The sequence below is a fragment of the Periplaneta americana genome, chromosome 4 (genome assembly GCF_040183065.1).
Source record: "Periplaneta americana isolate PAMFEO1 chromosome 4, P.americana_PAMFEO1_priV1, whole genome shotgun sequence".
NCBI lineage: Eukaryota > Metazoa > Arthropoda > Insecta > Blattodea > Blattidae > Periplaneta > Periplaneta americana.
In genome coordinates, this window is record NC_091120.1 from 164,418,090 (window position 1) to 164,435,959 (window position 17,870).

General features: G+C 35.3%; 1 protein-coding gene across 1 annotated transcript in view; it reads right to left on the reverse strand.

Moving 5' to 3' along the window:
- Positions 1–1,537: 1,537 nt before the first annotated feature.
- Positions 1,538–17,870, reverse strand: part of LOC138698390 (lipase 3-like) — a 47,998-nt gene continuing 31,665 nt past the window's right edge. The window contains exons 5-8 of the mRNA XM_069824262.1: positions 16,666–16,824; positions 13,625–13,709; positions 9,070–9,212; positions 1,538–7,013 (exon numbers count right to left, since the gene is read on the reverse strand). Of these exons, the coding sequence (XP_069680363.1) occupies positions 6,864–7,013; positions 9,070–9,212; positions 13,625–13,709; positions 16,666–16,824 (537 nt within the window). The 3' untranslated portion in view covers positions 1,538–6,863. The remainder of the gene's footprint in view (positions 7,014–9,069; positions 9,213–13,624; positions 13,710–16,665; positions 16,825–17,870) is intronic.

Below are 17,870 nucleotides of genomic sequence, written 5' to 3' on the forward strand. Positions count from 1 at the left end.
CGTATGGAAATTAAAGCTACGTTGAACAGAAGGAGACCTAATGTTTCCGCTTACTGCAGTACAAATATTTCATTTGTTGTCGTACGTTATCTGTTCACATCCCTTCCTCCTCAGTCCGCTCTCGTCTTCTCCTGAGTCACCGACTGTACCTGTTTGGCTGAAACCAATCGAACTCCTCTTGATTTTGCTGAAGGTGAATCTGAATTGGTTTCTGGTTTTAATGTTGAATATAGAAGTGGTGGTTTTGCCTTAATTTTTTTGGCTGAATATTCAAATATGAATAGATTTTGTTGATGACTGTGACAATGCTGACGATGACCGATAATGTTGGCATTATTTTGACATTGTCGAAGGTGATCGTAATGATGCTAACGATGATTATGTTAATGTTGACAATGACTTTGACGATCTGTATGATGACGACAAAGACTGCGCCTATAACGATGTTAATTCTGTCGATATTGACTGCTTCAATATCGATTATGATTTTGACACCGTGGACGTTGATTATGACGATTCTGACGATGATTGTGACAATAATGATCACTTTAACAATGTCCGCGATAACTACAATTATGCCGACGATGACTGTAACGATAGCGATAAGTATGACGGAGAGGATGATAAACATGACGTTGTCAAAGATGACTTTGAACTTAACAATGGCTAAACTGACGATGTCGATCGTGACATGACGTCATTAGTGACTTTGATGGCAATATCGACCATAGTCAGTATTATGACGATGGTAACATCAATTACTTACTGTAATGATTATGATTTTTATTGAAACATTAAGGGAGTTAGATACAGCTTACAGCAGTAACATTTTTGGAAATATTCAACATTTTTTTCTTCCATTACTGTATATTGTACAATGATAAAAATTTGTATGTGTAAAACACTGTCCTTCTGCTATATGAAAAAATACTTTTACGATTTTAAAAAATTATATATATATATTTTCCAAATTCATAATGGTGGCAGTTTACTATGCAGTGATGAAGCGTTTCCCTCATAACTCATAAACTTGTTAACTTTTTCATGTTCTCTCTCTTTTATTTTATTGCTGAAACTCATGTTTACAATATCATGCTCTTCAACTACATTCCTTAATAAATATTTTTTTTTATTTTGTGTTAGAAGAAAATACTGATATCTGACCATTTTTAAATGAATTTATTTTTTTACCAGACAATCTATCAAAGGTAGAGAAGTGATCTTGCATCATATCGTAGATCTGACATGCATAAACGCACACAAAAAATTGTATCATAGAATGTTGGATAGTTTCTCAGTTATGTGGAAAACGCTTCATCATTGCACAGTGAACTGAATTTTGAAAAAAAAAAAATGTAAATATTTTTAATCGTAAAAATATTTGTTTCGTATAGCAGAAGGACAGTGTTTTACACATACTAATTTTCATTATTGTACAAGATACAATAATTAAGGGAAAAAATGTTGAATATTTCCAAAATTTTACTGCTGTAAGCTGTACCTAACTCCTTAAGCAAGGATAAACAAAAAGAAACAAATCCATTATTTTATAACTACATCGATTTTAATACTACTGTCGGCACAAGAAACAAATACTACTAAGTGTTACATTTACTACATCACTACAGCAACTAAGTAAGAATAGGAAACAGCACAACGATGCATCCAAATATAAAATCAACGCCATTTTTAAGCTATGCAATGGGTTGGAAACAGGACGGTATTGACATGGCGGCATAACTCTCGATAGAAAAGCAAGCAACTTCGAATTTGTTTTAAAATATTAACAACATAATTCATCCCGTTCATAATAGTATGTAAAAAGTTCTCTGTCTGCGTCTAGGTATAAATGATACCTCGAATTTACACGAAAAATTTATTTGGCACATAATATGACAGAAACAGAAAGTTGTTATCGGTTTGGTTTACCGACCTACGGCATGTGAATCGGCAGGCGCTAGTCTACCGTCTGCCGCTCACTTTGCTTCCCGATCCCCCTTCACGTTGGATGCGCACATGGGTGTTGTGTAATTGTGCGATTGTTGTGAGTGCAGTTTCGTGTGAGATACCGCATAGAATAACTCTAGAAGAAAGGAGTGTTTGTGTGCAAGACATATTATAAATATGAATCGGCGGAGTTTATTGCGAAATTTCCGAATACTCGACCGCCGAAAATGCAGGCAGTACATAAGTTAGTCAGTAAATTTGAGAAACGATTTTAACATGTGACTTTTAATATACACCACTATATCAATTCATCCATTTGTGGTGCTATTTGTGACCAGGAACATATGATTACACTTGCTACATATCATTAATTAATCATTATTTGACAACATACAGCGATTGTCTATGGTAGCATAAGATTACTATTATACTACGCTCCATAATAATTCCGATGTCATCTATTGCAATGATACCTATAATACTTTGACGTTCATTCTTTCCACATTACCACATAATTACAACATTAACCCATTATAATAGTATTTGACCATTTTTCAACCACTATTCTAATTTTACAACATAATTGTTAACAGGTGATCATAGTGTTCTTCATTTATATTTGTGTAAATTACACTTACCATTTCCCTTGCTCTTTCTGTTTTTCCTTGTTATTCCACAATGTATTTTTCTATTCACGTTTATATACCAATTTAGAATTATACCATTCATCTCTGAACCATACATACGTATTGATTTTTCCAAACAGTTCCCGTACACTCTGTGCAAATATGCATATTTAATTGTTCTTCCCAATTCCAAACAAGTGCCCACCTACAAGTCTTTACATATTTATCACTGCAGCAATATAGTTTAACAACTCCACATAATAATAGCCGTTTCGCAAATTCTTTACTGTCATGGACAATTACAGTATGCTATTAAATATGCATATTTCTAATAAAATGTAATTTTTGCCATTCAATCATGGTCTTACCTTTAGTTAGATTGTTTTTTAAAAGTGTTTTAATAGGTTTTAAAATTTTAAAGTTTGCATAATTGGTCACATTCCCGTATTATGTAATATTGATTTTGTACACTAAGCACAGATATCTACACAATTGTCTGAAGATGCCCTACACAGGTCGAAAACGTTCACAATATAATTGAAATGTGTTTACAAAATATATTTTTTTTGGTTCACATTATAATAAATAAGTCAGAGACGGAAATATTGAAACCACATTGTTTTTCATTATCATATGACTTATTGGAAAACCTATAAAAATTAATTCAAAATTCAAATTCTGTGGGCTATTATCAAAGAGATAGTATATCATAATCCAAAACACTTTAACTAAATGAAAGGTGGCAAAAATGTCAGTGAAAGAACTGGAGAACCTGAACAAGAACGTGATATTCCATTTGTGTGGGGCAAGAGGATCGACAGTCTTGCCACCGGCGTGGCTCAGTTGGTTAAGGCACTTGCCTGCCGGTCTGAAGTTGCGCTCGGGCGCGGGTTCGATCCCCGCTTGGGCTGATTACCTGGTTGGGTTTTTTCCGAGGCTTTCCCCAACCGTAAGGTGAATGCCAGGTAATCTATGGCGAATCCTCGGCCTCATTTCGCCAAATACCATCTCGCTATCACCAATCTCATCGACGCTAAATAACCTCGTAGTTGATACAGCGTCGTTAAATAACCAATTTAAAAAAATATATATCGACAGTCTCAGCATATATTATAAGGTAAGTGTGTTGAAGTTTAATATACTGTTATGGTACTAATTTTGGCGGCTGCAACGAAACCCTCGCGCCAGTACATCGGTAAACCAAACCGATAACAACCTTGTATTTCTTCTAATATTGCTCATCTGCACTTTAAGCCCGCGTGACATTGAAGATAGATCCAGATGTGTTGCATTAATAAAAACTATGCCGCATGTTTCCGTTTCAAGGGACGGTCTACACCACTATGCCGGCAGCTTGTCGACTGTTGCGTAGCTAAAAATGGCACTGTATTTCTTTCCAAATTTGTAATGATAAGTTTAACTTACCCTCAATTCACTTTTCCACATAATTAACGGAATTAAATTCATTTTCAGTTAATATTTAAAACATAATATCGTCCAGGTTTCTTAAAATGATATTAAAATATATACCGGGCTTTCATTTCAAAATTTCTCAGTCTAAATAATTATTTATTTCAATTAAATTTAATTTAAATAAACTACATGTCAGTTTAGAAATTGACAGGAAAGTTTAAAATCAGTGTTAATTGCAGTTCAGATTTCACTGGCCATCCTTCCTTCGAAATTTCAAATGACATCTTATACAGGGTGTCCCATTTATCTTGATCACTTTTCTCAGGTACCAAATCAAAACAAAAGTTGTTTAAGTACAATGAGGAATTAATACCTTGAGCATATCTTTCTTATAACCTTGTCCATTAAAGAGATACAAATAAAGACTTCCTTTCTTTAAATGGCACCATGTACATTTTATTGAATGAATCATTTGACCTCTTCAGTGCCCGTTCAAAAATACATCACAATATACCATTCTAATAACCAAAACATTGAGGGGTTTAAAAGAATATGTAACTTATAATGTACGTACTTATTGCAGTTGATATGCCAGATTCATAAGAATCATCTTTTCTGATCTTTCGGAGGACATACAGAATGGCTATGTGGTACTGGCATGGTGGATGCCCAGCACATAACACCGTAAATAGCCGTCGTGTTCTGTACCGAAAATATCCTGGTAGGTGGGTTGGACGTGGTAGACCTGTTAGTTGGTCTGCTCGCTCTTCTGACTTTACGCCACTAGACTTTTTTCTTTGGAGAGCTGTGAAGGACATTGTCTATCGAAATGTTTCAGCAACACCAGAAGACATGCAGCAACGTATTACTCATGCTTGTACATCCAATCAATAGGCAATACTAGAACGATCTATGAAGTCTTCATTCAAAGATTGTATTTATGCATTTATTCCAATGGTCGCTACTTGGATCAGGACATGTAAATATTCTGTTTTTCTACTAGGTGTACCAAAGTGCTACTTTACTTCGAACTTGCAGTGAGTACATACACTCCTTACATACATTCCTTATTCTTTTGCGCTCCTCAATATGGTACACTGTGATACATTTTTGAACAGGCCTGCAAGAGGTTAAATGATTCCTTGAGTTAAATGTGCATGCTGCCATTAAAAAAAAAGAATCCATTACTCGTATCTCCTTTATGAACAGATTTACAAGAAAGGTATGCCAATCAGTGGCGTAGCGTCAATGTAAGCTAAAAAGCTTAGCTTCTCCAGTTAATAATAATTTCATAATAAACCTGCAGTTTATGGAGAAAATTATTTATTAATTTTAATAGAATTTATAATTACGCGTTAAATATTGTGATGCGGCAGCTCAGGATTATTTGTGATGCAGCAGTAAACAAGAAGCCCGCACACACCAGCTTCCAAGCAGACCGGTTTCTTCTGTGTAATCCACCCCGCAGATTTTACATTCCTTTTAAACTACCCTAGTCGCAAGGCTCGAAAAGAAGCTAGCTTTAACATTTAAAATAATTAGTAGTTTCCGAGTTATCCCTTTTCGTCAGTTGTGTTCAGTTGAAGTGTTAGTGTGCATTGTGGCTGATATAATAAATAATGAGCGAAATAACAGTTCCTGACACCAATTTACTTGAATTTTTTAGGACAATTGTATTATCAAGACTGACTTACGAACAAAAGTGTGATTTAAAAAACAAATGACCGACTCCCTTGCCGTCAATGAAGGACACAACCAAAAGACAGACGCATACTTACGTAATGATACTAATATTGTGATTTCTCTAAGTATGACAGAGAGTGAGCTAATGTTATACGTAAACGTGTCTATTTCTTAAGAGATATGTGTAAACCGTGAAATCGTATTTTATTACGTCTCATTTGAGGCCATGCCTTATTGGTGTTACTTACGATGTTCCAACCAATCTTCGACTGCTGACTTGACATTGACTACTATTTATTTTAAGACTATATTTTTGTAATACGTTTTCTCATATTGCATGAAAGATAACTTGAGTTAGCTTCCCCTGCTCAAAATTTCGTGCTACGCCACTGATGCCAATAGTATTAATTCCTCATTGTATTTAAACAACTTTTGTTTGAAACAATTTCTCATTTGACACTTAAGAAAAAAATTATTTTGGGTGAGCAAAATAAATGGGACGCTCTGTATTATAATACTTAAATTTGAAAGGGTATTCAATTGTTTGTATATATCGTTCATTTCTTCTCATGTCTTATGTTTTCTATCGTCGCCTGGGAATCTGGATTATTGTTATTATAGTTTAATTTCAATAATTTCCTAAATTTAATTAATACAGATGATTTCTGTTCTCTCTTGAAAAGTATAGGCCTATACCATTTTAAAATTATTTAATACCCAAACACAACTATTACATTAAAATAATACCCGATAGTCTTTGTGGTTTCATTCTCTTCAGCTCTAATCTACAATAACAAAAATCCAGGCTGCCAAGCGACGATAGAAAACAAAACACGTAAGAACAAATTAATGAGATGTATAAACAATTGAATACTCTTTCATAAAAATATCATAATACAGGGGTGCCATTTGAAGTTTCAAAGGAAGAGGTGAGGAGGGGAAACCTAAAATGCAATTGGCACTGGTTTAAAACTTCCTCCCTCAATATCTAAATTTACGTGCTTTTCGTTTAAATTAATTTAATTGAAATAAATAAATAAATAGTTATTTAACCTGCGAAGTATTGAAATGAAAGCCCTGTATAATAATTACGCCGAATTTGAAACAAAACACTGTTCAAAAATTTTCATTTCCATGATGATCTGTTGAACAGTTCCTTCAATTCTCAAAATTCTCCACCAGTGTGAAATATCTTCAATATTTTCTCAGGATGTCCAACAGGTTATCGTATACCAGAGTCTTCACATCGATTCCCCATATGAAGTCCAGATGGTTGAATTGCCTAATTGGCACTCTGAATATACCGATGAGATTCGGCAATTTGTTTTTCAACAGCAGAACATCCTGGGAGAAAAACATTCACACATGACACAAAAATGTATTAATGAGCAAAATTCAGGATTTGACATACGCTGATGTCAATTATCTGGGCAGATGTGAAACATTATTACAATAAAACTAAACGATCACTGAATTATTAGCAGTCTCTCTCTGATATTTAGTTGTTCTTAAAAATAGGAGACAAGCAGGAGAGAATAACAAAGAAAAAAACAGAACGTGCAAATAGGAAAACAGAAAAGAAAAACAGTACAGATTACGACAAGAATGAATAAAAGAATGACATTAAAGAGACTGAGAAAAATTAGGTGAAGAAACGAAGAAAATTATGTTACAAGAAGAGAAAGAACAGGAAGATATGGGGTAAAATAAGATGAGTGTAAAAGAAAAACAAATGGAGGGCAATAATAGGACGACGGCAGACTAGAAATATGAATAAAAGATCAAGAAAATCGAAGGAGAGAAGGAAGAAGCGAAAAACAACATAAAACGAGAAAGAGAACACGATGATAAAAAGAAGAGAAGAAAGACTGACGAAAGGAGGAAAAGAGAAATGAAGAAGAAAAGAAAGAGGGAATATTTACAGCAGGATGAAGAAAGGAAGCAAAAGACAATGGAATTGAAAGAGAAAAGCGCCTAAATAAGGAACAGCAAGAAAAGTAGGAGGACAAAGGAAAGAGGAGACAAAGATATGGAAAGTAAATTAGCTGAAGACAATTAAGAGAACAGAAAAAAGAATACAAGTTGTAGATCGAAAAAGAGAAGAAATCCGAAGAAAGGCGGAAGGAAAGTTAGAAAAGAAGGAAAGGCGATGAGGAAATATTAAAAAGAGAACGAAAGGGGAAGAAAGAAAAAAGAAATCGAGGAAAAGAGCGAAAGACAAGGAGGGTGAGAAAGAGGTGAGATGAAGAAGAAAAAAATAGACACTAAAGAAGAAAAAGAAGACGAACATGAAAAGAGCAGAGATGATGAGGAGAAAAGAGAAAACAAGAGAAGAAAAAAAGAGAAAACAAGAGAAGGAAAAAAGAGAAAACAAGAGAAGGAAAAAAGAGAAAACAAGAGAAGAAGAAAAGAGAAGACGAAGGGAAGAAGAAATGAGAAGGCAAAGACACGAAAAGAGAAGACGAAGAGAAGAAAAGAGAAGAAGACGAGAAGAAATTAGAAGAGAAGAAGAAAAGAGAATACGATAAGGAGGAAAGGGAAGACTAGGAGAAGGACAATAGGGAAGACGAGAAGGAGAAAGGAGAAAACGAGTAGGAGAAAAGAGAAGACGAGTAGAAGGATGAATGAGAAGACGAGGAGAATAAATAGAACACGAATTGAAGAAGACAAGGAGAAGGAGAAAAGATAAGACGAGAAGAAGTTGAAATGAGAAGACAAGGAGAAGAAAAGAGAAGAAGAGGAGAAAAGAAAAGAGAAGGCGGTGAACAGGAGAAAAGAGAATATGAGAAGGAAAAAAAAGACAAGACGAGAAGGAAGAGAATAGAGGAGAGGAGGAGGAGAAAAGAGAAGACGATGAGGATAAATTAGAAGAATGAAAGAGAAGACGATGAGAGGGAGAAGTGTGAAGACGAGGAGAGGGAGAAGTGAGAAGATGAGGAGAAAAGAGAAGGCAAAGAGGAGAAAAGAGTAAACGAGGAAGAGGAGAAAAGAGAAGACAAGGAACAGGAGAAAAAAGAAGACGAGAAAGAAACAAAAGAGAAGACGAGGAACAGGAGAAAATAGGATACGGGGGACCAGAAAATTGAAGACAAGGAGGATAGAGAAAGAGAAAAGATGAACAGAGGTGAAGATGGGGCGAAAAATAAGAGAGCAGGCAAGGAAATAAATCCGATAAAGAGAATGAAACAGAAGACTAGATGGAAGAAAAGGAAGAAAATAAGACGGGAGGAAGGAAATACGAAGACTATAATGAAGGAGAATTGTAGGAAAAAATTATAACTGATAAGATATAGAAGATAAATAAAATGAAAGTGCAAGTGACTGCATGAAAGAAGCAGTTGAGAAAGGATGCAAAGAAGGTTAAGAAAAGAATACATGGTGAATAAAAGGACCAACTCACCGTTCGTGGCGACAGGGCGTCGTGGTCGCTGTAGTGTAGTGACACAGGCACCTTCACGTTCTGCAGCTTGTACTGCGGGGGTGACGTCGAGCCATAGCGCCGCTTGTTCTCCATATTACCGTAGTCGTACTGGCGGAATCGACCTGCATAGAAGACATAGAATCGTGCCCGATACGTTGTAATACTGTCGGTATCTGCTTGCAGTTCCACGCGACTCACAGATGTCGCTACCGAATCTGATTGTTTATAAGTTAATACTGATTTCGAATATACCTGTGCCGACGGATGTTTCTGGAACTAACCCACCGCTATGCATGAAACCATTTGGTCGCCATAGATACACACTGCTGGCGCTTTCTCAGAAATCGCACTTGTATATCATTTGTAGAGCCCGGAACTTTGGGTGCCGGTGTTAAGAATGACACCGAATATAGATGAATAGAGTGGTGTCCGTGAGGAGGGTTTTTTAAGTCTAGTCACTAGAGTCCGATATGTAATAATAGACAACAGAGTTACAAAGAGTGGAAAATGGATCTTGTAAACCTTGCGTTAATTTGTAAGTGGTAGTTAAGAGAATTAAAGATATTTAATGGTAAAAAAGGGAAAATACTAAATGACAAGGATGACATAGGCCTAATGAAATTTAAAATGAATGGGGGTATGGCTTCTGTATTTATAAGCTATAGTGGGTAACAATATTAACTTTTAGCACCTAAAGTTCCGGGCTCTAATCATTTGACTAATAAGTACAAAATATACATCATTTATGTGATTTGGTGTAGACTTGTAGTTTTTTTAACAGGTTACGCCCATGGTACTTGGGAAATATTAGTTTAGTATTTGAAACGCTTCAATGGATCGCAAAAACATATTTATTTGCTCTTTCATCATTAAAGGTTCTATAAAAACTATTGCGAGTAGAATCATGAATTTTTGTCTATATCGGTAGAAAATCTAATAAAGAATCATTTATCCCTCTGGCGTATTTCAATAGCTTAGAAGGTTTTCGTCTAAATTTAATTAAAAAACCACTCATTTCAAGACAATGAATGATGCGACCGGCTTGCAATATTGTAGCCAGAGAGAGAGGTGGGAGTTAGTTCACATAGGGAGACAGACCTGTGTTCGTTAACCTCTTACAGTTGTATTACGAGAAGAAATAGGAGTATGTCAGCGGCGATTTTGCCAGAATGCTGAAACTTCCAACTTAATTTTCTAATCAATTGTGCCTTTAATCACAAAACGTAATATAGGTTTTCTGTTCATTTAAGTGTATCCTATTATACCTTTCAATCTGTAGGATTATTTCACTTCCATCCTGTATATCCATGAGGCAATTGTTTCCATTCTCTAATTATTTGATTCATATAATATACACCTAGTATCAAAAAGATGGATCCAATTTCAAAGCCCTATGTCTCTGCAATCACGAGTCGCCAGTGAATGACATGCATATCACTTGAAATGACACCACAGTCTAGTATATACAGAGTGATTCACGAGGAAAGGTCAAAACTTTTGGATATACGATATCTTAGGCCATTTTGAGTGAAAAAGTTCATATGAAAATAGGTCCGTTTTCGAACTATGGAGGAGCTAGATGCATTTTTTTGGTAAAACGTCTCGCTCCAATGTGAATAAGACGTTACCATATGCTGCTGACGTGGGACAAGGTCACCGACCGCAATGAATGACGTAACATTGGAATCTGCATTGTGAGCGATGTAGATAAGAGAAACAAACCATTACAAATGTCACAACAAATACGCTATCATCAGTTCACAACAGTTCAGTCAGCTACCTACAGTACAGTAGTTATACAGGTACAGTTGTCGGAAGTGTTAAGTTATGTTTTTCAAGATGCCTTATAAATTTTCGACTACAGAATACGCCGATATTGTGTATGTTTATGGTTTGTGCGATGGAAGTTCCTTGCGTGCCGTCGCTGAATATGAACGACGCTTTCCGAACAGAAGGGTACTGTCTATGGGGTTGGATGAAAGACTTGGTATAGCAAAGGAAGTGGGAAACGAGAGAGGCGCTAATCGACCGTATGTTGGTTACGGCATAAAGAACAGCCAAGTGCAACTCTTCCGAGCGATGAGCGCAATTCACGCCCGAGCGCAAAAGTGCATTGAAGAAGGAGGAGGTACCTTTCAAAATATGCGAAAACATTGACCCCGACTTCTAGAACATTAGGTATGTATGCATACGTGAATATAAACTTTAAATTTGTCCGTAATCTGTCTCTAAATACGAGTTAGTACAATGGGATCTCAGAAGTTTTTGTGAAATCAAAGAGCCATATCTCCGTAACCGTTCGAAAATGGACCTATATTCATATGAACTTTTTTTTACTCAGAATAACTTCAGAATTCACACCCTAAATTTTTTACCTTTCCTCGTGAATCACCCTGTATACAGTCACGAAGCTCAATACGTAGTAAATATGCATCCATAGATAGTTGCTAACCACTAGGATCGCTACTATCGCCTCATTACAGACAATGCGAAATAGTACCTGCACAGTCTATTGTTAATAGTACCCTCATAAACTCAAGCTTCGTGATAGAATATACTAGAGCAGACGTCTCCAAAAGCGTACTCACGAGTAAGCCCCTGAACGGAACCGAAGCCAGTACGTAATGAGCGCGCTCCGCCTCACCCATCCCCATCTGTACAATGTTTATGCGCAAACGAAGAGCAGTGGCGGACTGCCATTATCATTGTGTTGGTCGCCGTGTTCCACCTTTTCACAATGTCTTCTAATCATGGACGTAGTACATTCAAGGATGAATAGGAAGAGAAATATATTTTCGTGTTAGTGGTCAGAATATGAAATGTTTAATTTGTTCGAAAATTCTTAAGGGTGTGTTAAAATTCAACATGCGACGACACTACTCGACACTTCACAAAGAATATCATACAATTACAGGCATGTTGGACATGTGAAAATAATTTATTTTGGGACGTCTGTATAACTGTTGGTTATACATAATAATCAGTATATTACAATACGTTTACACTCAGTTTCGCAAGATATACTTATAGTTTTTCGTTTCATTTTAGGTGTAATACATACAAATATTTTGATAAATTTGAAACAAGAGAATACAAACACAAATCACACAAGTATCCTCAGTCTTAAACAAAAAAAGCTTCTTGCTAGCTATGTTCTAACTTGGAATATTGGAAAATCAATTAAGCCCTTTAAAGAATGAGCATTTGTAAAATCATGCATACAGAATGTCTTCTAGATGTAATGCGAAATTAATTATTCCGTTATTGAATATTCCCCAATCAAAAGTAGAAGCTTCCTAGTATGTCAAAATAATATACAAAAGTATGATATTTCTTATTCTTTTGATATCATTATTTGTAAACATAAGCAGATTCTTGCCGCAATCCCTCACTGACCGCTCCCATCTGTTGATGTACCAGTCTCTCCCCCTTCTCTACAGCGCACTGCGTTCGGCGGGCAGCATCGGGATGACTATCCGCTTTTTGGAGAACTCTGTACTAGACTGTGATGACACGTCATAGAATTTCTAATGACCGATGCTCCCAACGCAACAATAACTAAATGGCCGAACGCAACGATAGCCGGTAAATTTAGAGGAATTTTCATTGAATTGAGACTAAACGTTTTTAGGGAGTAAAAGTAAACATGTGATGTGATATTTCTGCAAGAAAGATTTACGGCCCGTTCTTTTTCGAGGAAAACATAGTTAATGGACAAACCTATTTCGAAATGCTGGAAAACTGACGAGGTTAGTGATGTTGTCGCAAACGTTTTTCCCGGAAATAGTTTCACATCTTCCTGTGAAAATACAACTGATGATGATGATGATGATGATGATAATGATGATGATGATGGTACACAAAATGTTAAATACCGATAATGATAATAGTAGTAATAATAATAATAATAATAATAATAATAATAACAATAATAATAATAATACAAAAAACGTTAAATACCAATTATGTATTTTTAGTAGGTTATTTTACAATGTTATCATCTTAGGTTATTTAGCGTCCGAATGAGATGAAGGTGATAATGCCGGTGAAACGAGTCCAGGGTCCAGCACCGATAGTTACCTAGCATTTGCTCACATTGAGTTGAGGGAAAACCCCGGAAAAACTTCAACCAGGTAACTTGTCCCGACCGGGATTCGAACCCGAGTCACCTGGTTTTGCGGCCAGACGTGCTAACCGTTACTCCACAGGTGTGTAAATTGTAAACAGTTTTAATAATGACCGCCCTCTTGACAAAATTCTACGTACACCACTGCACTGGTAGCTACTCTTTTAATGGTTCAACTGTTCTCTAACCAAAATGGCTGTGTGTATTGAAACGTTATTTAATTTTTTTTCCAGTACTGTACTTTGGTTTTAGTAATGTTGTTTTATCCATTTTCTTACTTTCTATAGTGCCAACATAGACCTCAACTACTTCCAGCAAAAATGTTCTCTTCCTCTTTAATTTTTAAAGTCATAAATCATAATATTAATATGAACTGTTGCAAAACAAAACTGTTTCCACCACACTCACCTGACCTCACAAGTTGTATATAATGTTGGAAAACTTTGGTGGATGTGCCCGCCGGGACGTGACCCAGCACTGCGGGAATAATGGACTGCAACATTTCAGAACACATTCTGTCAACTTGTCTACGAACTATAACGGTCATCAAATCTGAGATACAAAAATGAAGAGAAACATAAGTTGATAATAACAATTCTTTATTTAACATGTATTTTAAATCAAAGAAGCTAGCCACAGTTAGTTTAGATAATTATTCAGTTATACTAAGCAATAATGTAGTTATAACAGCATGACAGCCGTAAAATTCCAAAAAATATATCATTTTCTGCACCAGAATGCTCATCAGGTTTCTATACAAGAGTACCTTGCAGCGGGCTACAAAGTGTGCATAATGCATGCGTCCATTATATTTTCAATATTCGTATGATCATGTTTCCCCGTCTTTCAAAAATCTGTCTTGACTAAGGCTAAGTGACCGACGAGCCCTGCATTTTCTTATTCTCTTATTTCAAATTCTGCGCACCGCTACCCCAGTCTACTTGGCTTCTCGTTTTCAAAATTTATCCGCATATCATCAGCTAACTACCAAGTCTCATCATAACAATTTACTCATACCCTACCACAAGACACCTTTATATTCTTCATCCTATACAGTTTCAGTTGCTAGAAATTGGAACTCGCTTCCGAGTGATGTAAGGGGTTGTTGGACAATAACTTCATTTAGATCAAAATTACATAAATTCCTTCTTAACAGATTAATTGCTGATTAATATTTGTTACTTATAATGAAACTAACATCTGTCCATTCTTATTATTACAATTAAGTTCTCTAAATAGAATACAAAACCTCTAATGGCAAAATCTCATGACATTAATATTCTCATTATATCAATATATTTTAGATTTATATCCTACTCCCTATAACATAGTTCTAATAAACTTCTATTAAATTAATTCTCATCATTTTAACCGGCTAGCTATCTGAACTTAGAGGAGAGTCGGGTAGTATCGGACATCGGGTGATATCGGACAGTGAGTTTCTTTCATCTACCACACAATGATAGTACCTGATTGACATGGTTACGTTTCTGTGATGTCGCATAGAGAAACGTAACCATGTCATTCAGGTACTACCATATGGTGGTAGATGAAAGAAACGCACTGTCCGATACTACCCGATGTCCGATACTACCCGACTCTTCCCTAATTATAATTCTTTACATATTGCATATAGACTGAACTAAATTACATTATTTGAAATGCATGTTGGTCCGACAAATTAACAAATTTAAAGAAATAAATATCAAAGGTCCTTCAATAACTGTCTATTCAAATACAAAATATTACATTAGGTTACATGAACGTATCTTTGACTAGCGCTTTCGCTATTAAAATAGCATCTTCAGGTCAAACTTGCGTGATATTAAGCTTTTCATGTAAAGACGTAGATGGACAAGTAACATCGAAATATATTAAGGTACATGACGTGAGAATATAAAAAAATACAATGATAAGAAAAAACAAATAAAATTTGACTTATAACAGTCGAATATATATATATATATATATATATATATATATATATATATATATATATATATATATATATAACAGTTAAACCTTCACGAGATCTCAAAATTAATACATAAAAGTATTTGGAGTTAAAGCCTGCATAAACATGTATGCAGCTTATAGATCAAAATTTGTTTAAAAATTGAAGTCTGCAAAACATATGCAGCTTAAAATGGAGACATAGACAGTTAAAAGAATAACAAATTCTGCAGGCTTTAACTCCAAATGCTTTTATGTATTAATTTTGAGACCTCATGAAGGTTTAACTGTTATATATATATTCGACTGTTATAAGTCAAATTTTATTTATTTTTTCTTATCACTGTAATTTTTTATATTCTCACGTCATGTACCTTAATATATTTCGATGTTACTTGTCCATCTACGTCTTTACACGAAAAGCTTAATATCACGCAAGTTTGACCTGAAGATGCTATTTTAATAGCGAAAGCGCTAGTCAAAAGATACGTTCATGTAACCTAATGTAATATTTTGTATTTGAATAGACAATTATTGAAGGACCTTTGATATTTATTTCTTTGAATTACATTAGCTCATAAATTATTACTTTTCCTTGCAGGTTTCTCTCAATTTAAATAAACATATACTAGTCGTTAAAACTTAACTGAAGAATATTGCTGGACAATCTTTTAAATGCATTGTAAATATTCTTAATTTAAATATGTATGTAACTATTGTATTGATTAGGCTGGTTGAGTGGAAGAGACGGTCTTATGGCTTTATGTGCCAGCGAAAATAAAACATTCTATTCTATTCTATCTTCCACGTCATCAGATGGAAAATCCGTTTGGAAATTAAAAATTCATATACGAGAGAACAATGTGAAGGATAAGTAGCCGGCAATGCAAAATGCGAAGTAGAAAAAAATATTTAAATATAGCCTAAGATATTTTATCCTTATAAGTCTTAAATAGCCTTCCTATTCGTCGTCAATTAAAACAAGTCATATGCGTCACACTTTACATTACAAAAGAGGCATATTTTTAATTCTTGGGTCACAGTATAAATCAATGTCTGCTATAAATGTATTAGATAAGGTAAGGTCTGGACACAGGGAAGTGAAAGAAATGAGTAGAAGAAAAAGTAGCAAGTAAGAAGAGATGAGCAAGAAGAGAAAAATATGAGGCAAGGAGAAAAAATATAGAAAAGGGGAAAAGAAAAGAAAATTAACAAAAAAGGCATACAAGAAGAGAAAGATATAATGAAAATTTCGAGCGCCTGCTGTAATGAAGGTAAGTTTCATTATTTTTTAAATTAAATTTATTTGTACTAGATGTCCTTTCGTTTCGTGAAAGCGCATTATAGGCTATAACCGGGCTATTTTCCTTCGTGAGAGTGTGTATGGCATAGTCTTGGTTCTTACGCTATCATTTGCCGGGAGCCAGCGTGGCGAACTACGTAGACAACCGTACAAATTGCAGCGTACTTAAGATAGACACGTCAAACCAACTTACCGTGTTCATCTGTGTTGTATCGAAACCGCCGATGTAAAACAGAATGTTCTCGCACACCAATTTGGCGAAGGCACGATTTCTGCAGAGTTTTTGTCCCGTTCCTGCGATTGGGGAAGAATTCGGCAGGAAATCAAAGACGCTGGAGTCGTTCAGTAATCTCTGCAACAAATTATAAGCACATTAATGACATTGCAGTTTTTGGAACGCTTGTTTTTAATCAGAGGATTATGCAAGGTGATTCAGAAGGTTGTGCTCAAATTGAAGGAGATAACAGAAGGATTGTAATACACAATTTTACAAGAGTTCTTATAAGGAAAAATATCATCTAACATCGATCGAAGTTTTTGGATTACTGATTGGGGCTAGAGGGACCATCACAAAAAGATTCGCGCATTTTTGCAAGCAGTTTGGTCTAGGGCAAACTCTTGTCACTGAAGTATCTCTGTCTGCAGTAAAAGGATCTATAAAAATCCTAAGAATCCATCTCTACACGTAAATAGATTGATCTTTTCCTATGGCGATCTGCTCACTTAAGTTGGGTCTTGCCACTAGTGCTAAATAGACGACTGTGATCACTTGATAGCAAATGGATACAGTACTAGGAAATTTTATGTTTCTTCTGGAATTAATGATCTTTTGTTTAGTCGTCTTCTATTATTTATAATTGTGTTATTTCTTTTTCTTTTCCTTCTCCATTGTTTTTTTTTCATTATAATTGTGTACCTACCATTTACTAAAAAAAAAAAACAACAATTTTTTGGTAAGCTTTGTCTTCTAGGCAGCGTTCACTTGGAGGAAGCTGAATAAAATTCAGAATAACTAGGAGTAATTCTGAGTCAATATAAACCTGTGAATATTAAGAACTACATGATGGAAAAATGTATAAATGAAGTAAAAGCAATTTGTTAAAAAAATTTAAATAGACAAAAATTACATAAACTTTACAATCAATTTTGTATTACACCAAAAGTTGTTCGAACTGACCACCAGTAAATTCAATGCAGGTTTGAACTTTTGAATGAAACTATGGTGAACCCCCAACAGTTCCCGAAGCACATCAGATTCTGCAAATATCCTAGCTGAAAGCGTTTCTGAGCATTATACCGGTGTTTCGTAAACAAGGAATTTGATACGCCCCAAAAGAAGTAATCAAGAGGCGTCAAATCAGGGGAGCGGGCTGGTCATCCAATCGGACCTCTTCTTCC